Source organism: Grus americana, chromosome 6, assembly GCF_028858705.1.
Source record: "Grus americana isolate bGruAme1 chromosome 6, bGruAme1.mat, whole genome shotgun sequence".
Taxonomy (NCBI): Eukaryota; Metazoa; Chordata; class Aves; order Gruiformes; family Gruidae; genus Grus; species Grus americana.
In genome coordinates this window covers 17,619,686-17,646,166 of record NC_072857.1, presented here as the reverse complement: position 1 = coordinate 17,646,166, position 26,481 = coordinate 17,619,686, and the positions used below count along the sequence as shown (strand labels likewise).

The window sequence follows — 26,481 nt, the reverse complement described above, 5'->3', positions numbered from 1 at the left end:
CGGGCCGTGCTGTGGGTCCCAGGGTGCTTTGGGGTGCCGGTAGTGGCCCCCAGGGCTGCTGCGGGATGGAAGGGCTGACATCACCCATGGTGTCTCATTCCTGATCTCCACGGCTGAGTGCACCGGGTGATCTCTCTCTTGGCTCTGCTGCCTTCCTGGTGGTGATGGGTCACGGGGCAGCTCCCTGGGGATGGGAGCTCCAGTAGGGGGGGAGATAGAGGGATGGGGTCTGTCCCAGCCTGGGGGACATCCCTGGCATCGTGGTGGCTTTTTGCTGTGCGGTACCCTCCCCGGGTACCACCAGCATCTCTTGGGCAATACAGGGGCAGGGCAGCCTGGTGGCCTCCGCCCTGGCACAGGCGCTGCCAGCCATCCTGGTACAGAGGGGATGGCACGGTGACAGTCCTTGGCCCAGCTGCGGGGTGGGCCAGGGATGCTCGGAGGGAAGCCTGGGAGCGGCGAGACCTCTGTGCCCTCCCGTCAGCCCAGCCTGACTCACCCTGAACTGCTGGCCAAGCCGCTCCCCAGCCCTTCGGCACAGCTGCCGGTTAAAGAGGGGAGAAGCCCCAAAAGCAGCAGAGACCCTGAATGCTGGTGGGGGCGGAGAGGGGCTGTGTGGTGTCGGGGTGCTGCCCCCTCCCCGGGACTCCCGGGCTGGGGCTCCATGCAGCCGCCCTGTGCATCGCACACTGGGGCTGTGCCGGGCAGGGTGGAGCTGGGGCGAGGGGGGAGCGAGCGTGGATGGAAACATGCCGTCCTCCCGCCGGGGACTTGTTGCATAAACAGGAGATTTGTCAGAGCTGCAAGAAATGTGAGGGCAGGAGCAGGCAGCACGTGGTGTGGGCAGGGGGGACCTGACGTGGGCTGAGCTGGCATTGGTGCCACCCCAGCATTGTCCTGCAGGATGCCGATCTGGCCACTGAGTCACCATCCTCTTTGGCAACTGTGTTTTCAACCCACAGGGTGGTTTGGGAAGGGAACCCCCTTTCTGGGGGCTGGAGGGAGCACGGTGCCTTGCTCCCCTCTTTTGGGGTCCACATTCCTTCTGGGTAGGGCGGCCAGGGGAGCTGAGCCTGCCTGATGCTGGTTTGCTGTAGGGGGAGTCTTTGACAGTGGGGGGGTCCCCTTTGACAGCACGTCTCTGGCTATGACCGCACCAGCCGGGCTGGCTTGCTGGCACCTTGGTGCCTGGCTGTGGGAAGCGGCTCCGGTGTGCCATGGTCTGTGTGTGGGGTGGGGTGGCTGGTGCTGCGGCTGCTCCCGGCATTGCAAGGGTCAGCACTGGCCCGGATATCGGCTGGCTTGGGAATGTTTATCAGAGCTCCTGGGGAAGGGAAAAACAAAAACCGCCACCCAAAGGAAGGGATATGCGTCAGAGATGGGCCTGCATCGCCTACCGGCAGCCGGGCGGGCTGTGCTGTGGGCTGTGGGCCAGTGCTCACCCGGCTCTGGCAGCCTAGCTGCGGGGGGACCCCTGTGCTCCCCCAGCGCTCCCCCAGCCCACCCCGTTGCCCAGTGCTGTGCTGATCCAACCCGCTCCTGAATCACAGGGCCCCTCCATGGAGGTTTGTCTCCTCCCAGCCCTGCTGGCATCCTGCGGGCTGGGGCTACAACCTGCAGGGATGCTCCGATTGAAGCAGGACCCGGCGATGCCTCTGGACACCTCCGCGGTTGCAGGGGTTATTTTGCTGAGGGAGGAGGAGGAGGAGGGAGAAGACGGGTTTGGGAAGGAGGGAGGTGCAAGCAGTGGTTGCCGCATGGAGAAGTCTCTGGGGTGTTTCATCACCAGGTATATGATGGATGTCTGCATCCTGCCAGCCTCGCTCAGTGCTTGTGAACTGGTGAGGATCTGGGGTGCAGAGGCTGGTCCCTGAGCTGCGGCCATTGGGGTTTGGTGGAGGAGGGCTCCTGTGGGCTGCTCTGCCCTGCGGCAGTGTGGCCAGGGGCTGCCAAGGGTTTGCTGGCCAGGTGTTTACTTCTGGGCTTGGACATCTTGAGGGTATCAAGTTTCTCTAGGTATGGTGACAGCTGGCTATAAGTGAGTGAGCCCATTGCTGCTCTCCGGGGAAAGGCTTCAGGGTGCGCCCAACCCTTTACGAAACATCAGAGAGTCCCCACCACTCGTGGCCATGGGGCCTCGTGGGCCAGGGAACTGATTTTGCTGCTCGGCAAACCCTGGGTCTCAAGACAGTGACTCATGGGATGTAGCTGCTGGAAAGGACAGGGCTGCAACCTGGGGGGCCGGGTGGGCGGGCAGGGGACTGTGGGGGGCTGGTGGGGTGGGCGGCAGCCCCGCTGCGCCTCGTTCCTCGCATTCCTGGGCAGGGCTGCCGGGCGGTGGGGTCGCGGCGGCGGGGGCCGGGCGGCAGGAATGCAAACACCGGTGGGGGGGAGAAGAAAGGCTGCTGTGTCTGCTGCGAGAGGCGAAACCCGGACCAGGGGTGTGCAGGTCCCCCCGCCTTTCCCACCCCTGCTTGCACAGGGGCATGCGGGGGTCCCTGGGATGGAGGTGGCAGCGGTCCTGGGGGTCACGGCGGTCCTGTGCGGGGTAATGCTCTCACTGATCCTGTGGGGCAGGAGGGATGCTCCTGCACCCCTGGGGCCAGGAGCTTGGCTTGCCTAGGAAGGGGTCCGTTGCATGGGGCAAGGTTCAAGGTGGTTCTCCTTGAACCCAGGGTGTGTTTGAGCCAGACTGGAGAGAGGGACGAAAGCTGAAAACAGTGTTACGTTCCTGCAGTCCTTGTAAAACTGCCTTTCTGGGATGAGAGAGTGCCATACAGCTGGGGTTGTGTCTCCTGTGGATGGGAGGAGTGGTGTTGGGTGAGCACAAGCCCATATTAGACATCAGAGAATCCACTAGGCAGGGAAATACACCATGGGCACCCCAGTTTTCTCCCTTCTCCAGCTGAAGGAGCATTTGTAGCCTGCAAACCTGGTGCTGACAGCAGAGGAGGGGTGGGCATGGATGCTACCTGTCCGTGGGACTGGCATGTCCCCACGGTGGGAAAGCTGCACATCTCCCCCATCACCGGCCTCGGGAGCTGGGGCTGGGTGGGGGCCAGGGGCCCTTGGTTAAGCATCCCTGGGGCAAGAGCACAGCCGTGTGCGGGGCACGGTGCGGGGTACGGCACGGCCCTCGCTGGCCCCGTCCGCAGTGACTCGCTGCCGGAGAACATTCCAGGGAGGCTGGCGCGGGGCCAGCGCCGCGGGGCAGGGAAAGGGGCCTTTTATGGAAGCATTTCTGCATTAGAATAAAATCATAATAATAATGCGCAGAGGAAGGGAGCGGGAGGAGGAGGAGGAACAACCCCTGAAGAAAACAGGGAGGCGGGATGGGAACAGGCCAGCGGCCGGGGAGGGGGCAGGCTCTGGGCATCACCCTGTGGGACCCAGGATGGGGCGGGATCTGGGTGCTCCAAGTAGGGTGCTTGGGGCAAATCCTGATTTTTATGCTCCAGGGTAGGGGAGGCTGAGCAGAGTGCGGGGGGTCCCCGTGCTGTTGTGGTGAGGGACCAGCCGCTGAGTGATGTTTGGCACGTTGGCTTGGTGCTGGGATGGGGCAGGGGATGGCTGGCTGGGGGTCACTGCTCCTGGGGACACACAGGGAGTGGTTCTGAGGGGATAAAGTGCCCCAAATCACCCCCCCCCCCTACGGTCGGCATCTGCAGGCCAACACGGGGCTGGAGCGGCTATTCCCGTGGCCCCCAGCACTGAGAAGCAAGGCATTGCCTCTCCCACCCCGGCATGCCGCTGCTTCCCATCGGACTGGGGTGCACGCAAAACCCAAGGTTAATTGTCAGTAATTGCCGCTGGTAATTAAGGTAACAATAGCTGGGCTGTTCAGCTGGCGGCTGCAGGAGCACTCACGAGGTCGGGCTGGGGTTTGTTCCAGGAGCTGCTCTTGGCATCAGGCAGCCGCCCTGCGCCGTGCCGTGCCCCACTGTGCCCACCCGGGCTGGGGCTGCCCGGGCTCCCTGGCCAAGGACGAATGGCACCGCTGCCGTGGCCCCGAGCCCGCTCCCGTTTACCGGGGAGCCCAGCCTTGACCTCGGGACGCTGCCTGTCATGGGTGCCCCTGTCACCCCCTTGGGCAGGCACTGGGTTTGCTCAGGGAGGGGGGTATGTGTGTGGATGCTGCAGCCTGGCCCCTTCCCATGCCCCGTGCTGGGCTGGGGGCTGCAGGGACTAATCCTGGCCCTCTTTCTGCTTCCTTGCAGGCTGTGACCCCCTGCTCCCCCACTGTCAACTATGAGCCGGTAAGCGAGCCCCCCGCCGTGAGCCGTGGGTGGCAGACAGGGCTCTGGGGATGCTGGGTGGGACAGGACACCCTGTTCTGCACTGGGTGTGGGGCTTTCTCTGCCTGGGGGCGTCAGGGTGTGAGTTCCCCGCCCCCAAAACCACAGGGGTCCTGTGCTGGGACTAATGGCAGCCCCCCATTTCAGTGGCATCCCATGGCTGAGCAGCACGAGTTGGGGCAGCCCTGCCATCATGGGAGTTCTGGAGCTGGAGCTTTTGGGGAAGAGGGGCTTGTGGGGTTGCTGGGAGGGACAGGCAGATGGGACGTGACCAGCCTGGTCTCTGGGGTCCCCCAGTGCCGAGGGCCTCCCCTCCCTGGCCAGAGCCGGGGCGGTTTCTTGTATGCCTGGAGATGGTTCTACCAGATGTGCCTTTGGCTCAGGGCGCCCAAGGCCGTGCGTTTGCAGCCCTTCTTATTGTCAGCCCCTGCTTTTGTCCCTCCTGGGGACCTTTAATGAGCAGTTGGGGCCGGGGCGACACACAGCCCTTCCCACCCTGTCCTCTCCGGACACCAGGAAAACAGCTGGGAGCCCCATCTCCGTTCATCCCGTCCTGGGGAGGCCGGGCGGGGGGCACTGGACAGGCAGCCGTGTTCCCTTGCCACGCTGCTCTGGGCCATGGCAGGGCACCGGGATGGTTCTGGGAGCAGGACCATGCCTGGGGCAGAGGTTTGGAAACTGTGGCATGGTGGTGCCCACCAGGCAGCATCTTTCTGGCAGAGCAGCCTTCCTGCCCCGTCCCCAGCCCAGCCGTGCCTATGGCGGTGGGCAGAGCGGGCACGTGGCGGCAGGGAGGCTGGCATTGCCCAAGGCTGGCGCGGCCGCCTTTCCTTCTTGCTCTGGACGTGTGCCAAGGCTTGCTGGGGCAGGCACTGGGGAGAGGAGGCCCTGGCAGACTTTCAGCTCCGGGCTCAGCAGCCTGGCAGTGGCGGGGTGGCCATGCCTCACGCGGGGCCCTGGGCTGAGCACCCTGTAGCTGGGCAGGGGTCTCACCCGAAAAGTGGGTTATGGAATGGCCCCCCGTGAGCTCACGAGGGCTGTGCGTGAGCCCAAACAAGGGGATGGGAGCAGAGCATGCTGCCTGCCCCCGGGGCCCTGCGGTGGTTATCTGCCCTAAGTTTAATCTCTGCCTGCACCCCCCACCCCTGCCAGCCTCCCTGGGCACTTATCACCAGCAAAAACATGTTGACTTTGAGCTGGGACCGTTACTGTGGCTTGAGGAGGAAATCGAAAGGGGTTTGCCCTGTCCCATGACTGGAAATGGCAGCCCCAGCCAAGACTGGAGCAGCCTGGTCTTGGGGGTCTCCCTGGTCCCAAGACCCCCATGAGCCACCCAGCTGGGTCCCTTTGCTGTGCCACCCCCACGCACGCCAAACAGCTGTTCCCGGGCAGGGAGGTCTGTCTCCTGCTCCTGATATTTGGGGTCTGGACACTCCCCTGTCCTGGGAAGCTAATTCCTATCCCCAGCCTCACTTCAAAGCTCTCTGCAGACTCCAGCAGCATGTCACCCTTTTTTGAGCATCTCAGACCCCCACTCTGCTCCCACTGGGGTCCTTTGCCAGCCCTACGGGACCGGGTTTATCTCGAGGAGCTGGGCTTGCCGGTGGCTGGCGGCCAGGCTGGGTGTGGGGCTGTGCCGGGCTCACCCCGTTGTTTACCTCCTGGCTGTGGGGTCTGACCATGGAGGATCTGGATGGGATCTCAGAGGTGTAGGGACCACCGGGTGCCTGCCGTGGAGCGGGCGCAAGGTTCAGCCCAGCGCTCTCCATCCATGGCAGTGGTCCAGCATGGGGGGCGGCTGCCGGGAGGCAGGACGGCAGCACCCTCGGTACCCAAGCATCACCCCAGCTTCGCGCTTGGGTTTCGAGGGATTTCCGACCTTTAGGAAGAGCGGACATGTTGGCAGGCAGGGAAGGAAATGGGACTGTGGTGCATTTCCTAGGAAGGGCCAGAAATAGCCAGGGGGAAACTTTTGACCCCAGCCCCCGCTCTGTGTGTGTGTGTGTCTCTCAATCTTTCTCTCTCCTTCTCTCTCGCTTGCCTTTTTCTCACCCTCCCCTTCCTCCTGCCTGCCTGCAGCCATCCCCGGGGGAGAGCATCACGAAGCAGGTAGACGCCCTGGTAAGTGCTACCAGTCGCGGAGACTAATCTCTGCCTTGAGACTTCCCGGGGGTCGCTTGTGCCTGTCCCATTGCCGCAAGCACCCCTTGCACCCCAAATCCTTCAGCCTGGGATGCCTCTGTAGCCCCCCAACATCCCTGCCAGCCAAGGTGATGATGGCCATGCCAACGGCCAAGCGAGGTGCCCGGGGTCGGTGGCTGAGGCGGTGGCGGAGCCTGGCAGAGGGGGGGCCGGGGCTTTTGCCACAAAGCCGGCTTTCCTGTCTCGGAGCCGGGGATATGTTATTTAATCTGTGGACATGAAATTGCTAAGACAGTGTAGACAAACGCACTGCCAAAGTCAACGCGGACAGCTTCCCCCCGCCTGCAGCAGCTCGCAGGCCTCCCTGCGTGCCGGGGCTGGGACCTGAGGGATGGAGGCAGAGTGGTTCCCATGAGGAAGAGAGTGAAAGCCTTCCTCACCTGGGAGCTGGCTTTGCCCCATCCCTTTGCTTGTCCAGGACATGTTTCCAACCCCTCTCTGAACTGGAGAAAGAGCATCCACAGCTAGAAAAATCCATCAGGACAGTCAGGAGCCCCCTTTGCCGGCTTTGCTCTCTTTTGGGGAAGTTTCCTGGTATTTCTGCAGCCTTTCTTGTGCCTCGCATCACCCTTTCCATGCAGAAGCAACCTGCAGGTTTCAGATGCTGCCCAGAGCCTGGGGACATACTGAGCCAGCCTGGGGCTGGGAGGTGGATGCTCGATGGGGTTAGCTGGGGGGGTCTTCAACCCAATGTGGCTGAGACCAGCCTGCCCTGGGCTGGGCTGGACTGGGACATACTGGCTTGGCTGGGGTCTCTGCTTCAGTGGGGACCTTTGCAGGGTCTGCCAGCCCGGCAGTGGGCAGGAGCGTTTAATAACATGAGCGCTTGCTCCTATCAGCTGATTGTGGGCTGAGTCTTCCTCGTGCAGGGGCTGGCGGCAGAGACGTCAGCGTGGTTGTGGTTAGATCGGGGTGGGGGAGTGGGGCAGAGCTGGGGGGCTCCTGCCAGGCTGGGTGACGCTGGAGGGTCCTGCTGCGGGCAGAGTGCCGGGAGCGGAGCCACCATGCCATGGAAATGGATTAGCAAGGGTCTTGCTGCCATCAAGGTACGGAGAGGGAGAGGGGGTCTGTCGTCCCTGCCTTGCTCGCCCTCCCGTGCCTCAGTTTCCCTGTGCAGGAGAGGCAAGTGAGTCCTGGTTGCCCCATGTCAGCTCTTCTGTCGGGCTCGGCTGCGGTTTGGGAGGCTGCTGCAGCTCAGTGGGGTGACAGGGGCTGCTGGGGCTCCTCTGGCTGGTGGGTGCGGGTGGGGAACCCCAGACATCTGCTATGAAGGTTTGGGGCAAAGCAGAGCCCATGGTGGGGTCCCATCCTGGTCACTGGTGGGTGACGCAGGGATGAGCCCATGCTCAGGTTGAAGCTTGCTCCACACACCCTGGCCAGGAAAGGTTTTACCTTTATTTTCGCTGCATTTTAGTTCCTTCTTTCCTCCCAGCAAAGCTGGGGGATTTCTGGGGTGAGCAGGAGATTTGGGGCACCCTGGGGACAACCTGGGTGGGGACTGTCACTGCTGCCCGCACACCCCTGGGTGCTCAGACGGGGCTGCTGCCTCCTGGAGCGGCTTTGGCTGGGAGGGGAGACCATTGTCCCTGGCCCCACGGGCTGCCGAGCCTGGCTCTGCTCTGCCAGGCAGCCTGACCTTGAAAGGGGGATGCGAGGGTGATGGAGGGTGATGCCGGCTGCCTGCGGGAGCAGCCCCGGGACCGCGCTGGGTGGGAGACGGCAGGCGAAGGGTGCCGGGGACAGGTCTCCCACCTCGTCCCGTCGCCTCTGGTGTGGCGGTTGCAGGGTGGCAGCAGGTTCTGCAGTTCCTGGGGGACAAAAGGGACATCCCGGGAGCCGGCTGTGAGGTGCATCTCTTGTTTCTGGGTCCTTCTGGGGGCTCGGGATGTGTTGCCTGTGCAAGATGAGTCTTTAAATGACTCCTGTTTGTTAGCTGGAGATACTAAAGCTAATGAGGTGTGAGTGTGTTTTTCCTTAGCGGTTTTTTTTGGAAACCCTGCTTTGTTTTTCGGTTGAGGTCACGAAGTCACCGAGCAAACCGGCTGCAGATGAAATTCTTGAGGCTGGAGAACATGCATAAATAGAAGTTTCCTGCTCCAAGAGCTCAAACATTTCCTCCCGGCGTTGGGCTCTGCAGAGCCGGGGCCAAAGCAAACTGTCGTGCCTGGCTGGCTCCTCGCCGCCGCTCGGGCAGCAAACCTGCCCCTGGCCCGGGCAGGGCCAAAGCCACTCTGTCCTGCCAGGTGTGTGCCTGCAGCCCGGCTGAGACCAGAGGGACTCGTGACATGCCTGAGACTGTCCCCCCAGCCACAGCATCCTCCTCAAAGGTTCTCTGGGACCCCGTGCCAAGGCACTGGACCTGCAGTGCCCGTGGCGGCTTGTCCCAGCTGCACTGGGGTTGCAAGAGCCGGGTTTTGCTCGTGGCCATGGTGGGGGGACGATGGTGCCTTTGGGGCATTTGGTGCCACCAGGATGCTCAGTGAGTGGGATTTGGAGACAGCGATATTTTGGGGGTGTTATGGTGCGCAGCGTGGCGGGGGCGGGATACTCCAGCAGCACCAATCACACCTGGCTCTAGCAGGACCCCCATGCTGGCTGCGGGCTGGGTCAGGGCAATAACTTGCATTTCCTCTCTGGTTCTTTAGGATGCCACAAAATCCCCCAGGAGCGGGCAGTCACGCCGCAAAACATCCAGGTAGGTGCCTCAGTTTCCCCTTCTGGTGACCATCTCTGCCCTGCCTGAACATCCCCTCCCCCAACACTTTTCTTCTCCAGATGTGCTACAGCTGGGAGGTGCTCCCCAGGGAGAAGACATGGGGGTTATGACCCACCATCCCCAGCTTGGGGTCTCCAAGACACCCCAATGGGCCTGGGAGCAGGGGAAAGGCTGTGGGCAGTCCCCGCATGTCCCAGTCCGTCTTGCTTAACCCCAGGGGCCATGCAGGGTGGGGAAGGGTCACCATGTCCCCTTCCCACACCGTGTCCTGACAGCGGTCCCTTCCCTTGCCCAGGAGTATGAGCCTGACCGCGGCCATGGAGAGCAGCTGTGAGCTGGACCTGGTGTACATCACGGAGCGGATCATCGCCGTCTCCTACCCCAGCACGGCTGAGGAGCAGAGCTTCTGCAGCAACCTCCGCGAGGTGGCCCACATGCTGAAGTCCAAGCATGGGGACAACTACGTGGTGAGGGGCACAGCTGGGTCCCTGCCAGGCTGGGGAAGGGGCTGGGGTGCTAAGGCCCTGGGGCTGGGGTGCTGCAGGGGATGGGTGCTGCATCTTTGCCTCTGGCTGGGCTTGACTCTGGTGAAGGGGGGTCTTTGCACCAAGGCGGATGGATTTTTTCCTTCCTTGAAGCTTTCCAGTCCCTTTTGGACCCCCTGGGAGTTTTTGGCCACTGTGTTGCCCTGTGGCAAGGTGTTACTTGGGTTAATGTGTCCGGGGAAGCCTCTTATGGGGGAATTTGGGGAGGCTTTGGGGTGAGGAAGAGGTGAGAGGTGGCAGTGAGGAAGGAAGGTGTCCCCTCACTCTGTCTTTCCTCTTCCCTGAAGCTTTTCAACCTCTCTGAGCGGAGACATGATGTCAGCAAACTTCACCCCAAGGTGGGTCACAGCTGTGGGGAACAGAGGGGCTTGGGGCAGGGCTGTCTGCGGGACCAGCTCCCCACTGCAAGCTGTTTGGGGAGGAACAGCCACCCTTTCTATTCCACCCAGCTGGTGGAGGAGCAGAGGGGGGAAAACCCAGAGGAAAACACTGAGACTTCCCAATGGGTTTGTGGGGTCTCAGCTTAACACACCCACCCACCCATATACACACCCACCCCTCCCCCCATCCCCAGCCCAAACCTGGCTGTTGGGGCCTCTTGGAGACCTCCCTAAGGCGTCGACCCCATCCCTATGACCATGGGGGAGCCCTGGACAGCTGAGCCAAGTGACCTGGGTGTGGGGCTGAGATCTGGGCCCCCAATGGCCTGCCCAGGACAGGGGGCTGGGCAGTGGGGTGCGGGGTTGAGGGAGAGGCTGGAAGGGACACGTCAGGGTAACGCAGTGGTGCTCACCCTGGGGTATGTGCCCTGGGCTTTGCACACTGGCAGGCTGGGAACTGCAGATGGGGCAGAGCCCGGTGTGGATGTGACCCCTGGCTGTTCCCCCTGCCCAGGTACTGGATTTTGGGTGGCCTGACCTGCACACCCCAGCGCTGGAGAAGATCTGCAGCATTTGCAAAGCCATGGACACATGGCTCAACGCGGCGACACACAACGTGGTGGTGCTGCACAACAAGGTAGGCTGGATCCTGTCCTCAGGGTGCACAGTGATGGGAGTCTGAGGGAAATGAGGGGCTGCAGGGATGGGGCTGAGCAGCCTCAGAAGCTGAGGGATGTAGGGAACGTGAGGATTTGTGGCTTTGGCTGTGGGTAGGTGTCAGCATGCATGCGCATTGGTGTGTGTACATAAGGGCTGGGGTGTGCATATGGGTTAGTGCATGCATATAGGGACCGGTGGGTGCGTGCCTGCCTGTGGGGCGGCCGTGCCTGGGTGCTCGCAGGCACCGCTGCCCCCGTGACGCCCCTTCTGCTGTGTGTCTGCAGGGAAACCGTGGCCGGCTGGGGGTGGTGGTGGCTGCCTACATGCACTACAGCAACATCTCGGCCAGGTGAGAGGGACGTGTGGCCCCCAGGCCCACTGCCGACCTCCATCCCAGCAGTGCTGGGGTGCTGGTGCCGACGCTTTCCTTCAACCTCATCTTCCTTTTCGTCTCTGCAGCGCTGACCAGGCTCTGGACAGGTTTGCCATGAAGCGCTTCTATGAGGACAAGGTGGTGCCGGTGGGTCAGCCATCTCAGAAGAGGTGGGTCCTGGTGTGTGTTTTGCCCCTGTGGCCAGGGTGGGTGCAAGAGGGCTCAGGGGGGTGCTCTGCTGTGGGTCCTGCCCTGAGCTGCCTGTCCGCCCTCTAGGTACATCCATTACTTCAGCGGGCTCCTCTCTGGCAGCATCAAGATGAACAACAAGCCCCTCTTCCTCCACCACGTCATCATGCACGGCATACCCAACTTTGAGTCAAAAGGCGGTAGGTGCTCCCACATCTCCCCCCACGCACACACCACTGCCCCCCGCTGCATGGCCAGGCTTGCTCTCCATGGGGGATATTTTCCCCAATTTCCTCTGCAATTTGAATTTCTCTTTCCCTCTCAGGACTGTTCCCTCTCTGTGACTGTTCACTGTAGCAGGGCACTACCCTTTTCCCACTGACATGCCCCCCCTGTGCAGGGTGCCTGCGGCTGGGCACTAACCCAAACTGTGGGGTGATGAACCTTTTCTGATGGCTTTTTGGAGGATGGCACCAGATGGGGGTTGGGATGCAGTACCACACCCGGTGCCAATACCCAGAAGCAGTCCCTTGCTCAGAGACGATCATCCCACCTCCATTTCCAGCCCAGCGCTTGCCCCAAGTCCTATAGGACCCAAACTGGGCTATAGGGGCTTTCCCTTTTTCCCACCCCATCCGGAGCATCCCTTTCTGCCCATCCCAGATGTTGCCCATGGCCGGTGTGGGGAGCGGCTGTTTGCCTTGGCTCCTTCCCTGTTTGGATTTCTCCCCCATGACTAATCCCTGCCCCGGCCCCTCCGCCCTGCCGGCTAACAGCAGCGTGCCTTCTCTCCCCGCCTTGATGTCTTCCAGGTTGTCGGCCCTTCCTGAAAATCTACCAGGCCATGCAGCCCGTCTACACCTCGGGGATCTAGTAACTATCTCCTTACCATGGGGCTTCCCTCTTCCCCAGCGCCGTGAGCTTGGCAAGGGGGGCAGAAATGGAGAGGGCGAAGGCCAAGTGCCCGGCAGTCCCGATGCCCTGTGCTTAGTCTGTGGTCCAGGGAACTGAAAAAAAAGGGTCTCCCCTTTCCTTGGAGGTGGTAACTGGCTATACTGGCCATACTGGGCCCTTCTGCTGGGAGGGCTGTAGTGACTCTGTGTATCAGCAGAGGGAGCCCGGGGCTGCGCAGAGCCTGGGCCTGGGCGTCCCCGGAGGGAGCAGGGACAGGGATGGGGACACCTCCCTGGGGGATGGAGGCGTTTCTTCTTTCCCTGCCCAAAGAGCTGCTCCTTCTGCCCGGAATTGTCCTAAAAGCCCTCTTTCTCTCCCCAAAAGAGAATTTTTTCCTCATTTTAACCTCCCCATGATCTGCCACACCACCATTTTCTGATGCTGCTCCTGGGAGCAGGCACTGGCGAAGGCAAAGCAGGAGATGATTTCTCCAGCCGCCCTGATGCTCTGCTGGGGCTGCATCCCAGCCTGGGACCCCTGGAGGGGGCAGTGCCCTCACCTCGGGGGCATTCCCATCTCCCCGCTGCCCCCCCCCCGCCCCGGAACCAGGATCTCCCTTCCCTGCAGCCAGGTGTCCCCGTTAGCCGAGATTTACTGCCATCCCAGCCTTGCCTTTCAGCTTTTAATAGACTGTTTATGGGATGCTGGTAATAAACTCCAGGTTTATCTTGCCTGTGAAATCCAACTCCCTTCTTCCCTCTTCCCCCGCTGCCGACGCCACTGCCCGGAGGCAGCCCCCCTGCACCCCAGGGAGGGGAGGGCATCCGGCAGGGAGACTGTGGCAGGGAGGAGAGCCTTCCCTGAGAGCTGTCCCTCCATGTCCTGTGCTCTGCTTGACCCATGGGAGCAGGGTGGATGGCTGATAGCCCAGCCCCAGCACTCAGACCCCAGTCAAATCCTCCCATCCAGGATTTTTAGCATCCTCATTGAGCTGTGCCTCAGTTTCCCCTTCTTGTCTCCAGAATCTGGGAATGGGTGCCATTTGGGGTGGGGGACGGGACTCTCCTCTGTCACCTGGAGGACTAACTCCATACTTTGCACCTTTTCTGGCTGGGTTTGGGTGGAAGGGGCTGGTGGAGGCGATGCTGGGAACCCTGGAGGGGCTCTACACCACACCTCATGTCCTCCCACCGTCCCTCTCTGCAGCAACGTGCAAGGAGACAGCCAGACGGGCATCTGCATCACCATTGAGCCTGGCTTGCTCCTCAAGGGTGATATCTTGGTAAGGAGCCTCAGCTCAGCGCCGTGTGAGGAGCAGTGGGGGGACAGGTGGTCCTTGTGCCTTGGGACCCTCTGGTTCCCCCTTGCCCAGCTCTGGGGGCTCGTCCTGACAGCCCGAACCCACTCCCCTCCACAGCTGAAGTGTTACCACAAGAAGTTTCGCAGCCCGACCCGTGACGTAATTTTCCGCGTGCAGTTCCACACATGTGCCGTGCATGACCTCGACGTCGTCTTTGGCAAGGAGGACCTGGATGAGGCCTTCAGAGGTAACCACCCCGGCACCTCCCCACTCAAAACTCCCTCCTCCTCCCACCCCTCTGACACTGCTCCCATTGTAGGGACATCTGGGCACCCACCCCAAATCCACCCCCATGAAGCAGGGCACCCCTGCTCCGTCTGCAAGGTGCGGTGCCACTCGGGGCGCCAGTGGCAGCATCATCCCCTTCATTGCCAAAACTGGTACTGATGTGGAGGGGCTGCCTTGGGTTGTTTTGGGGGCTGAGATGCGCTGCCCCGTGCCAGGACATCCGCTCCCAGCTCCCAGCCTTGAGCTGGCCTTCGGGCATGTTTGGGGTGGCCATCTGTGTTCTGCTGGAGGGATGGATGGAGATGGTCCCTTTGCTCTGCTCTCTCCCTGACAGATGACCGCTTCCCTGAGTACGGGAAGGTGGAGTTCGTGTTCTCTTATGGCCCCGAGAAGATCCAAGGTATGGCCGGCTCCTTTCCCACTCCCCAGCTCTATCCCCTGCTGCCTCCCTGGCGACCTCCCCCAGCCCTGTTTGCAGTCCCTTTGTCACCAGGGTGGGATGAGGGGTCCAGGCAGTGATGCTGATCTAGGAGCACCCATGGGTGCCCTATTGCCTTCACTCTCTTCTCCAGAAGGCTGCTCAATGCAGCGCTTGCTGGCCCGGGAGAGAGGGAGGGAGTATTGGGAACAGAGGACCCACCACCCAAACAGTCCAGACCTAGGCACAGGGTCAGTCCGTCTGCCTGTCCCTAGGCAATCCCAAAAGCCCCAGCCAGCCTTGTACGCCTTGTTTGTGGGTCTTGATGTACCTCCCATGCTCATCCATCCCTCTCAGTGCCCCCATTCCTATGTGACTCTCGTGCCTTGCCCTGCGCTCCCTGCCCTCTTTCCCTTGCCTGCACCTTCTCTCCATCTCCTCCTTCCATCCCACCCGTGCTGGCCCCATCATCACCCCGACTGACCATCCTGCCTCTTCCCAGGTATGGAACATCTGGAGAATGGCCCCAGCGTCTCTGTGGACTACAACACATCTGACCCGCTCATCCGGTGGGATTCCTACGAGAACTTCAACATCCAGCGTGAGGACAGTGCAGAGGGCGCCTGGGCTGAGCCGCCCCTGCCCGGCAAGCACCTGGAGAAAGGTCAGGGCTCATGGGGTGGTTGGTGGCCAAAGTGTCCCCATGGGAATCCCAGGGAAGGGGACACTGGTGGGCAGCAGAGCTGGGGGCAGGCGGCCGCTACTGGAGGAGTGTGGCCACAGGATTGGAGAGAAAGATCTGGTGGACTTTCCCTCCTGCGGGCAGTGCCAGGGAGCTCAGGCTCTTTTTTCAGTGCTTTTGCTCTCAAAGCCTTGTTTGCACAGAGCAAGGTCAAGCCCTGGTTCGTGCCCCAGAGCTTTGGGAAACCCAAACCCCAAGTCTTTCGGGAGCAGGACCTAACGGGGGGACCATTAGGTCTCCCAGCTCCTTGCTCGCGGCGCAAGTGTAGAGGGATGTAGCTGTGCCTCAGTTTCCCCTGGGGGATGTGGAGACCTCACTGGCCCTGGAGGATCTGCACCATGGCTTGGAGCTGGGAAAAGCCCCTTGAGCACCCGCCTGGATGCAGCGAGTCAGCCACCCTCGCCCGCTTGGCAGGAACAGGCAGTACTTGTATGTCGAAGGGTGGTGGGCCCCTGTCCTGGCGGCAAAGCCACCTGTGGCCGACCAGATGCCTGAGTTTTCCTGGCCTGGTCCAGACAGGCGTCCCTGGAGTGGGGACAGCTGCGGTCCCCGACGTCCCTGAAGGTCACTGGCTGCTCCGAGTGGGAGCTGTGGGCGGCTGGGCTCACTGGGGAGGGTGGAGACTCTGCCTGGGATGGGCGAGGGGGTCCCTGCCAATGGTGAAGACGTGGGGCTGGCCCCGGGGCAGCTGCACGGAGCTGGCATGGGCACCTGCCTTGGCACAGGGCAGTAAACAGGCAACTCGTGACACGCAGGCTCAGCTATGTGGGGGGAGCTGGGAGCTGTGGGTCCGGCCCCGATGGGAGGGGACATGCGTCCCCACTGTGAGCTCAGACCGTGGTTCTGCTCCTGCCCGAGCTGGCAGGGCTGTCTGGCAGCACCCTCCTGCCTGCAGAGACCCGAGTGCCTCAGTGCGTGTGTGTTCTCCTCTGGCCCCCAGCACTCCCAGTGCCTCACAGGGCTACAGAGGTACCCCAGGACTCCCCTCTGTCCCCTCCTGGGGGTCTCGGTGGGTGTCAGGGCTATGGAGGTCCCTCCACGTGCCGGCTGGGCCGTGCTCCCTGCAGGGAGGGTGGTGATGGGGAACGAGGGCAACTTTGCAATTGGTTTGGGGATGAGTCGGGACTGCCTGAGGCAGGAGACTGTCCTCTGACCCGTGGCAGCACAGGCAGCTGTGACACAGCCTATCTATCGGGGGTCTCCCCCCGGCCACCCCGTGGGGCACCTTAAGCAGCGGCGGGGAGAGCCAACATGAGCTCGGAGGTCTCCCGCCTTCCTCCCTCTCTGTTGGCACTTTCCCTCTTCTCCAGCCTGTCCCAGGCCGGGATGGGGACCCCGGTGCCTGGCTGTGCGAGGGGGGTCCCTGTTTATGGTTGTTCTCGCCTTATTTGGTCAGGGAATCGCACGCCACATTTTTGGCACCACCAGGCGCGAGCGAGCGGCGGCTGGGGGCAGAGGGGGGTGAGGTTGGCACGGGGACCTGCGCCGGGGTGGGATCAGCCGCTGCTCCTCGTCCCTGCCGCTGCCCGTCCCCGCCGCTCGGCGAAGGCTCCCCGCAGACTGGCGCCGCAGCCCGGGCCGACTGGATCGGGATCGCCTGCCAAACGGTGGGTCCCCCCGCGCCGTGTCTCTGCTGGCCGCAGCCACTCTCGCTGGATGTGGATGCCCTTTCTCTGGTGGCTTTGGCTTAGCTTGGGGCATCCATATGGGCTGGGGGGGTGCCCGACAGGGTGGGGGGTGACCCTGTGGGATCCTGAAGCTGACGGGGCAGGTGGATGGCTGGGGATGGTGCTTGTCCTGGTGTTCCCCTTGTCTCTGCTGTGCTTATCCACGGGGGCTTGGGAAAGGGAAACTGAGTCATGGCAGGGTCGCCAGCTGACCAAGCTCGCCCAGGGCAGGGGGCCTGAAAGGGGGATTTGAACCCCCCACATCTTGCTCTCTGGCCAAGGGGACCCGTCTGGGTCCGGCAGGTGGGGGCTGCTCCACGAACCACCCCCACGGCACAGGCTGGCCCCGTCGGTTAGCTCACCCTCCTGCCTTACCCAGGCACAGCCCCTGCTGCCCGCTGGGCTGGGGCTGCCCTGTGGTCCTTAGCAAGAGGGGGTGTGCTGGGGTACCCCTGCAGACCCATCCTGATGCCAGCCATCCATCCCCACGGAGCATGGGGAAGGCGAGTGGTGTCCCTGAGTGCCTTGTGGCTTCACCTTCCTCCTTCCTCCTCGAAGGGGCTTTGGGGTCGGTGCCAGCTGTGTGGCAGGTTCCTGCTGCAGTCCCCATAGCCATCAGTTGGCTGAGAGGGTGTTTGGAGGCTGAAGGGTAGTGATGGGGTGTTTCCTCCTTTGGCTGTTTGGATGTCCCCTATCCAGAGTGGAAGAAGGATGCTTTGCCAGCACCATGGTGCCTCTCCTTGGGGGGCCAGGCTGGCTCCAGGGCACCCACCCATGGCTGGATGCGGCACTGCCGGGTTTGCAGCTGGTTGGAGGATGACCACAGAGAAATTTCTGGGGTACTGCAGAGGCAGGTTGGCAAAGCTGGATGGGGAACATCTATGGCTTGGTTTAGTTTTGCTGAGAAAACAAATGCTGATGGAGAACAGGGTGCTGCAGCTGGCACGGAGCTGGTGGAGGGATTGTCCCCAGGGTCTGGATGTGTGACCGTGGTGGGGGGATACCAGGCTTTGCCATCCTGGGGTGGTACAGGATAATGCAAAAGGGCCGGGTGTCTGTCCCCGACCCAGCAGCTCCCTGTACCGGCTGTCCCTTGCACCCATCCTGGCTGGTCTGCCGCACCCTGTGTCCTGTCCCCCTCCCTGCCTCTCACCTCTGTACCATCCCAGTGCCTACTGTGGGCTGGTCCTGCCCCCTGGCTTTACTGGGGCTAGAAGAGGGTTGGCCAGGGCCTGGCCAAATCCAACATCTGCGGGAGACTTGCTAAATCCCCACCTGAGTCATGGTTCTGGCACGGGGCTCCCCTGCAGCTCAGCCCCATGCGCAGTGCAGAGCTGGCTGGGGTGGGGAGCAGGATGAGCATCCCACCCCTCTGGGGATGGGAGGTCACAGCAGAGCCTGACACCCACGTGGCAAAGGCTGGGGGGTCCCAGAGCCCCCCAGATCGAGCTGGATGTCAGTCCTGCACCTTTCAATGGGGCAGTAAGCCCCTAGATGGTGTTGCTGTCATCTGTTGGGCCCCCAGGAGGGTTGGCAACTCGTGGGGTACATCTTCCCTAGTGGGGTCAAATCCTGCCGCACTTATCTGGGGTTGAGGCTGCCCAGGAGGGCGAGCCAGGCTGTGCAGAGGCGGAGAGCCAAATGGGCCAGGCTGGAGCTGTTAAATCCATCGCTGGAGCTGCCGGCGGGCTGCTGCTCTCCCCCCGCGGCTGGATCCATCCCCTGGCCGGGCTTGTCGGGGAGGGGAGCCACTGGCTCTCCTCTCGCCTTTGCCAGCTGACTAAAGCCAAAGGAATCCACTTCCCCCTCCCCATCCCACCCCTCTCTGCTGCTCTCTGCTTTTGCTCTGGCCGTTGCAAGGTAAGGGCTCTGCAGGGTGGGCGTTTTGGGGGGCAGTGGGGATTCAGCCAGGCTGGATGGGGATCCACGGGAGTGTCTCCCCCTTGCTTCTGGTTATTCCCCATGGGAGAAATGCTGGAGCATTCATGGCTTGGCTAGACATTTCGGCTGGAGCGTGGCTGCTTGCAGGGCAGGGTCAGTCCTCTGACCTGGTATTTGGGGTTGTGATGTGGGGGGGTGATGGGGCTTGGTCCCCCTGGGATTGGGAACCAGGCAGGACTGGGATGCAGGGAGAGAGGGGCGAGCTGGTGGAAGCTCAGCCCCTTCTCTTCCCCCTTTATACCGTCCTTGAAGTCAAAACCTGCTGGAGCATGTGTGCGTGGGGCGGGGGCTGTCCCTGGGCAGCTGGGCTGGAGCAGGGAGCTCTCAGCCTGCCCTCCTGCGGGCTGCCCACCGCTGCACAACCGGGGCAAAAAATAAAAAGGCCGAGAAGTCAGCAAGCCTTGGAGGTTTTGGGAGGATGCTGACTTGGTGTGTGCCACTGTTTGGGAACAAATGGGGCTGTGAGTCAGGGGGCCAGCTGGAAATGCTGCTCTCATCCCCTGCTGTCATCCGCAGGGGTGTGGGAAATGCATGATTTGGGGGATTAGAATGGGGAGAGTCTCACTCAGTTTTTCTGAGTATTTTGGATCAGTGGAGGAGTGGAGGCTTGAACATGGGCTCAAGCAGGAGCCCGGACACAGGGTAGGCTCACCGTCACCTGGACCAGTGAATTGTCAGCAACATCCCAGCGTGGATTTTTCCTGGGATGGAGCAGCATGGTCGCAGGCAGCTCTGGGGTGGACAGGATCTGTGCTGTGTCTTCTGCCACGGGACAGGGTGGCACATGCCATCCCAAAACCGGTGCTGGCATGTCCATGCCATGCCACGGCAGTGGTGGGGCAGAGAACGGGGGTTGTGAAAATGGGTCGGGTTTGGTGCTGGCGGGGCCACGGTGGATTTCCACTCCTCGTCAGCTGTGTATTTATTTAAGATGGAGAAACTCAAGTCTCCGGCAAGACATTTGGGTTTGTGGTCCTGGCTGGGTTACAGCATCACGTGTGGCCTGAAAGGACATCCCCACCCCAAATATGTCACTGCTTTTTGGAGACAGGTGTGACGTGTGTGCAGGCAGGAGCTGGGCAGCACTGGGGGTCTCAAACCGGGGGGGGGTCATCCAGCGGGGTGATGCTCAGCACCTGGTGCGGGTGGGTAGGCTGTCCAGCTGTCCGTCGTGACTAGGAAACAGTTAACGCTACGCAGCCCTGCCTGTGGAGGAAGTAGTTAATATTCATAGCTAGGAGCTGTCTGCCCCGCTGTGCTGTCCTCCCTCCGTGGCTCTCACCCTCTCTCCGCACCTCGCTGGGGTTAACCCGGGCTGGGGCTTAGGCTTGGGCGGCCCCCAGCCGCCTTCCCCTCCGCCTCTCCCCTTCCCCTCCCACCCGTCCCTGTGTGGTCTGGGGCGGAGGGGAGCACAACCTCACCTCCTTGCCTCCAGCCCATCTCCTGCCTCCGCCGCCTTCCTCTCCTCCATCCTTCCCTCCGGCACCCCGTGTCCTGAGGGTACCCCGTATCTGACCCTCTCCGGCACCCCGCTGCTGTCAGGATGCCCCTCTCGCTGGCCCCGTGGGACACGGCGCTGGGGAGGGAATAGCTCCCTCCGCGCAAGGGAAAGCAAAGCCAAAAGGACAAACACCAACCAAAGCCAGCCCCGGGCCGTCGGCTCCTGTCCTGGACGGACACACGGAGCCGGCTGCAGACGCTGCTCGAGCTGCCACCGCACCAGGTCCCCCTGGAAGGCTCTGGTGCTGGAAAGAGCGAAGGAAAGGGATTTTGCCACCCACTCCTTCTCTTCACTTGGAATCTTTTCTTCCCTGTCCCTTTTGGTAAGTCCTGACTTTGCTTTTCTTTGAGCTGGACGGGATGGGGGAAAGGGCTGGGAGTGGGTGGGAAATTCATGGCCGTGGTGATCCATGGCTCAGGGGCTGGGGTTAATTCTTGCCATCATATCTGGGCACAGGATGAAACCAGAGCTGGGGGGGCTGAGCTCTTCCCCATGGGGCTTAGCCCGTAGAGTCCCAGGACCCCAAGATCTTCCCTGCTGGCTGATGCTCTGGAGATGCCCCAGGACCAGGGCTCTGGGTGGTGGGGAGTGGAGGCAGCAGGTGGGATGCTGCTGAGGGCAGGACCAGGGGAGACACGGTGGTGCCCCAGCCTCATCCTCTACGCTGGTGCAGAGCCCCAGCCAGGATTTGTGCTGGTGCGTGATACTTTATGGTGCACCCCACTGGGCATGAGGTGGGTGGCTGGGATTTGGGGATGTGAGCTGACCCCCCATCTTGCGTGCCCTGGAACAGTTTTTCTCCTGGGCTGAGCTGCAGGGTGCTGGGGAGGGAGAAGGCAGAGCGTTGCCGTGCTGGGGCAGTGAGCTTGGCAGCAGGGGTAGGACCAGGCTGGGCTCAGTGCTTTCCCCAGCTGCCTCGACAGAGTCGGCGCAGATAGAGCTGGAGCAGAGCTGCGTCCGGGGCTGAGCCCTGGGCAAACCCAGCCCACGCTGGGGTGGCACAGCCTGCCAGGCTGGAGCTGCTCTGACCTTCGGGGATGAAATCTGACCTTGGTAGGAGCTGCAAACGCTTTGCAAAGAGGGACCTGGGAGCCTGCTGTTTTGGGGATGGCTGCTTTGGCTAAGGCAGCCTGTCCCCGCTTCCCTTGGTCTTTTTTGGGGGATTTTATTCAACTTCTTGGGTGACAAGCAATAGACATACGAGCGATAGTGTGGCCCAGTGGTGGTGGAGTGGGGCTGGGAGTGGCAGGGGATAGCAGGATTTGGCTCTTGGCGTCGGAGCCCAGGGGGCACGTGGGGATGAGGAGTGGGTGGGCAATCAGGTGTGGGGCAGAGCGGCCATGGGACGACGGCTCGGCTGATGGTGGAGGTGTCACAGCCCCTTCCTTGCTTGCCACCCTGGTGCTGCTTTTGGGGTGGGAATCACCAGACCCCCCATGTCTCCGCCTGACCAGAGGGTTTGGGGAAGGTGGGATGGGGCGTTTGGGGCTTTCTGGCTCTGCCATGAACTGCGTTGTGCCCCATCTCGACCCGCTTCGAGACATTTCTCCCAGCCATGGGGCGGTGCCCAGCCCACAGTTTAATTAAAGCCTTTCCCATCTATTTTCTCCCTTGGCGCCACGTGCTTTCATTTATATTTATTTATGCCCTTTTCCTTTCTATTCCCTTGCCCTATTTATCCCAGCCCCCACCCTGGATCTTGCCCTGTTTCCTGGGACCGGCCAGCACCCATCGCTGCCATCAGACAGGAGGGCTGGGCGACGTCCCGGCTCCAGGCAATGTCTCAGCCTCTCCAGCATTGACACTGCCCATGGACACACTGCTTTTTCCTTTCTCCCTCCATGGGAAGGGATTCCCTCCCTCTCTCCCCCTTTTTCCCGTATGGGAGGTGTTGCAGAGTCAAACGATGCCGGTTACTGGCCACACTGGCTGGATGAAGGAGCTCTGAGTCTCTGAGAGAAATCATGGACCCCATCCTCATCCTTTCCCTGTCTGAGTGCCCAGAGGGGACCTCGCTGCATGGTCCCGGGGCATCTTCAAGCCAAGGGAGGGCTTTGGCTGCCTCCTTTGGGATGCTGCTGGCAGGGATTTGGGAGTGGAAAATCAGTGGCGAGGAGGGGGCCCTGACTCGGTATGACACGTGCTGGGTGTTATTGCCCCCCTCTGCTTTACGGTGAGGGGGGTTGATGGTGCGGGAGCTGCTGGGGTGCAGGCGCTGTGGCATGGGACTGGTTAAGCTGTCCCCGGCTCGGGGCTGGCTTTCGGAAGTGTTTTGCTTGCAGATAGGAACGCTCTGATTTCACACTATCGCGTTAGGGCCGTCTTCCGTCCCTGAGTCAGCCGCCTGGCGCCCCGCCAGGGAAGAGTCATTTTTTCCTCCAAAAGAAAGTGTTTAACACTGCTTGTGGGCCCTTCCAGGAAACCTCGGCGGGGAGCTGGAAAAACAGGAGTCTGCAACCCAGCCGGTGCTGCGCACACTCTGGCGGGAGGACATGCAGCTTGGGGGCCATCCCCATTGCTGTCTCAGTGGCTGGGGTCCCCTCTGTGCCCCCAAAATCTGGCCGCCCCATTTGGAAACATTTAAAGGGTGCAGCTCGTTGTGGTGTTGGGACTGCCAGGGCTGGTGGGAGCTGAGGGGGCTGGGAGCTGGGATGCAGGGTTGCCAGTGGTGATGTTGCTGTACCCCGGCTGCACCCCGGCTTTTCAGGGGAGCGGAGCGGAGCCGGCTGCTCACACCAGCCTTGAATCGTGGGGTTGGGGTGCTCGGTGCCTCCCTGGGGAGGAGATGCTGTGTGTTTGGGGTTGGGCAGAGGCGCTGCCTGTGCAGGAGCTTCGGGGCGGCGTCCGGCTGCGAGGAAAGGTCTGGGGCAGATTTACCCGGCCTGAGAGAGAGAAGGGGAAGGACAGAATGGGTGGGAGCCTGTGTGTAGCCAGGGAAGAAAATGTCAAGGATGGGCAGCTGGCTGGATCCATGCATCATCTGGCAGGAGAGTGGGCAGGGAGGGGGAAGGTGGGTCCGTGGTGCATCTGTCCTTCACCCGTGGGCTGAGTACATCCATCCAGCTGGAGACACACAGAGCTACGAAGCCAGATCCTGACCGCCTCTGCCCGTCCTCCTACGGCCCGTGGTGCATCTCCCCCACCCTCCCCGTTCTCCTCCCTGGTACCGCGTGGCCCTTTGGGGCCGGCTGAGCCCTGCGGAGCAGTGGTGAAGTGATGGCCGACAGTATGGGCAGCCCCGGCCCTCACCAGCTGCAGAGGGGAATTGCCAGGAAAGATGCCTGGAACCGGGAGGGGGCTATTTGGTGGATTCCCGTGGAGCAGGCGGTGCTTGCAGGGCAGGGCAGGATGGCGTGCGGAGCAGGGGGCAGCAGGGGCACAGGAGAGGGGGGTGGGTCTGGCTCCGGTGTCTCTGCATGGTGGCGCCCGTGGGATTGCGGAGGGTGCCGAGGAGACGGTGATGCTGGTCGTTAAGCGTTCCGGCGGCACGGAAGAGATCGAAACCATCGGCTAATGGGACCCATTAGCTCTGTGCAGAGAGCCAGCAATTGATCTGGGGTCTCGTGTTCGTTTCTCCCCTTGCAGAGGTTGGGCACACGCAAGGGCCCCTGGACGGGAGCCTCTACGCTAAAGTGAAGAAGAAAGACTCCCTCCACGGCAGCACCGGTGCTGTCAACGCCGCCCGCCTCCCGCTCTCGGCAGCTCCCAACCACGTCGAGCACACGCTCTCAGTGAGCAGTGACTCGGGCAACTCCACCGCCTCCACCAAGACCGACCGGACCGATGAGCCGGGGGTGCCCGGGGCACCCGGCAGCCAGGCGGTGCTGAGCCCCGAGGAGAAGCGGGAGCTGGATCGTCTCCTCGTCGGCTTCGGCTTGGAGAGCGCACCGCCCATGCACAACCACGCGCCCGGCCCTGCGCCGGCACGCCTGTCCACCATGCCGGGCCGCCATGTGGTGCCGGCTCAGGTGCACGTCAACGGGAACGCCGCGGCGCTGGTGGCCGAGCGGGAGACAGATATCTTGGATGATGAACTGCCCAACCAGGACGGGCACAGCGTGGGCAGCCTGGGCACGCTCTCCTCCTTGGATGGCACCACCACTGCCAGCGAGGTCGGCTACCAGGAGGCGCCCCGGGTGGGCAGCCTCTCCTCCCTGCCCAACGGTCCCTCGAGCTGCAACGGGGCTGAGAAGCTGCTGAAGGAGGGGCTGTATGACGGCGAGCTGCTCTCCAACGGCGGCTACCCCTACAACAACCAGAACACCCTGATGAGCCACCACCTCCGCGACCCGCTGCCTCCCTTGCGGCCCTCGGCATCTGCTCAGGACCACCTGGCTGGCTACCCTCAGCGCCCGCCGGGCTCCCACGCCCCGGGCTGGCTCCAGCCCCAGCCACTGCCCAGCTCCCAGCCCTACCTGTACAGCTATGACCCCCCCGGCGCCTACCGCTCCCGATCCTTCCCGGTGGTGGACGTGGCCAAGTACGACGTGAACCCGGCACTGCCCCAGGCCCCGGCTCGCAGCACCAGCAGCCGGGAGGCCGTGCAGAGGGGCTTGAATTCCTGGCAGCAACAAGGAGGGAGCCGGCCGCCTTCCCGGCTGCAGGAGGGTGGTGTGGAGAGCCACAGCCCCAGCGTCTCCAGCTGCAGCCCCCAGCCCAGCCCGCTGCAGCCAGTGCCCCCCCACAGCCACAGCATGCCCGAGTTTCCCCGGGCGCCCTCCCGCCGGGAGATTGAGCAGTCCATCGAAGCACTTGACGTCCTTATGCTGGACCTCGCGCCTGCCGTCCACAAGTCGCAGAGTGTGCCCACCGCCTCCCGCCAGGACAAGCCGGCGGGACCCCTGCTCTCCTCTGTCTCGGCCCAGCCCATCGCTGGTCTCTACACCCGGCCGGCTCCGCAAGTGGCCCAGCCGAGGTCCTTCGGCACCTCTGTGAGCCCCATGGTCTCCGAGCCTGGGGGTAAGGCCTATTCTCCTGGGGAGCCGGACTATGGGGTGCACGAGTACCGCGAAACCTATTCACCCTACAGCTACCAGCCGGCCCCAGTGCCGGAGCCGAGGAGCTACAGCCATGCCCCAGTTGGAGCACCGATGGGCATCCTCCCGCTCAGCACCTCCTACAGCCCCGTGGGGTCTCAGCAGCTCCTCATCTCCTCCCCGCCTTCTCCCACTGTCCCACCACAAACCCAGATGCCCCCCAAGGGACTGGAGAGCTACGAAGACCTGTCGAGGTCAGCAGAAGAGCCCTTGAATCTGGAGGGCCTGGTGGCCCACAGGGTGGCAGGTAGGACGCTTTGATTCCTTGGGGGGGATGTCCCGAGAAGCCGGAGCCATGGGGGTGGCGTGCATGGTGGAGCCGGGGATGGGAGATGCGGCGACTCCTCGTCCATGCCATATCTGGGCTTGGAACTGAGCCACCCGCCGTGGGGGCATGCCGGACAGGGCGGCAGCCTGTGACACTCTCCTTTGCCGAGACCTCCCCTTTGCAGCTCGCCGACCGCAGCAGCACTGCCCAGAGGTAGGGAGAAGGGGTGGTCGAGGGGGCCGAGCCCCCCCATCCTCACCCCTTTGAGGTATGGGGCTGGTCTGTCCCCTGCGGCAGGGCTGCTCGCTGGGTCCCAGGGGAATTTCTCCCTTTCAGGGAGAATATGGCCCAGTTTGAGAAGAAATTTTCAGCTCTGGCTGAGGGTGTCCTGCCTGGACCCCGCCTTGGACATGATGCTCTCCCTGCCTGGAGCGTGCTCTGGTCTAAGGTCCCAGCAGAGCACTTGCCTTGTGTTTAATGTAGCTGGGCTCCTCCCAGTTTCAGCCCCTACTTTCCCCCCAGTGTACTGGGCTTTGTGCTTGGACCTCCCCCGGGCAGCTGGGGTGTTGCCAGAGTGAGGGGTCCAGGGTACAGGCTGGCAGCAGCCTTTCTGCCCTGGTGGCCCAGCCAGCTTGGTCCTGGGTGGTTTGAAGCTTGACCTGGCCTCGGGGTGATGGTGAGGGGCTGGGAAGGCATTTCCCAGCCCTGCCAGAGGGGTTTGGTGCAATGGTTGGCTGGGTGCAGTGCCGAGTATCCGTGCCGTGGCTGGATGAAGGCGTTCGCTCCGTGCTGCAGAGGGGAAACCACGTCCTCCGACTCCCTGCCATCGGGGGCTTTGGGGACACAGGGGGTCGCAGTGCCCCCGGAAGGAGGTGCCGTGGCCCTGCGGCAGGGCGGGTGCCCTCCCCCTCCCTCCCTCCCTCCCTCCCTGCTGCTTCGGCTGCAGTTGTTGAATTGCGGAGCGACATTTGGGAAGGGTTTGGGGCTGCGGCCAGGCCGGGGGCCAGCTCGTGATGCTGGGGCTTGGCAGCTCCGTCCCTTCCAGCTCTGCGCTCAGTCCAGAAAC

General features: G+C 62.5%; 1 protein-coding gene across 17 annotated transcripts in view; it reads left to right on the top strand.

Moving 5' to 3' along the window:
• TNS1 (tensin 1) overlaps positions 1–26,481 on the top strand; it is a 65,580-nt gene that overhangs the window by 15,382 nt on the left and 23,717 nt on the right. For 12 of the 17 annotated variants that reach the window (XM_054829343.1, XM_054829344.1, XM_054829342.1 and 9 more), the window contains 15 exons: positions 4,218–4,256; positions 6,375–6,416; positions 9,143–9,192; positions 9,509–9,680; positions 10,046–10,096; positions 10,653–10,775; positions 11,083–11,147; positions 11,258–11,341; positions 11,448–11,560; positions 12,173–12,233; positions 13,461–13,536; positions 13,672–13,801; positions 14,177–14,242; positions 14,763–14,924; positions 23,697–25,394. In XM_054829343.1, coding sequence (XP_054685318.1) covers positions 4,218–4,256; positions 6,375–6,416; positions 9,143–9,192; positions 9,509–9,680; positions 10,046–10,096; positions 10,653–10,775; positions 11,083–11,147; positions 11,258–11,341; positions 11,448–11,560; positions 12,173–12,233; positions 13,461–13,536; positions 13,672–13,801; positions 14,177–14,242; positions 14,763–14,924; positions 23,697–25,394 — 2,932 coding nt within the window. Of the gene's footprint in view, positions 1–1,390; positions 1,566–4,217; positions 4,257–6,374; positions 6,417–9,142; positions 9,193–9,508; positions 9,681–10,045; positions 10,097–10,652; positions 10,776–11,082; positions 11,148–11,257; positions 11,342–11,447; positions 11,561–12,172; positions 12,234–13,460; positions 13,537–13,671; positions 13,802–14,176; positions 14,243–14,762; positions 14,925–23,696; positions 25,395–26,481 lie in introns of those variants that run through there. The other 5 variants (XM_054829355.1, XM_054829354.1, XM_054829341.1 and 2 more) reach the window with 3 other exon arrangements.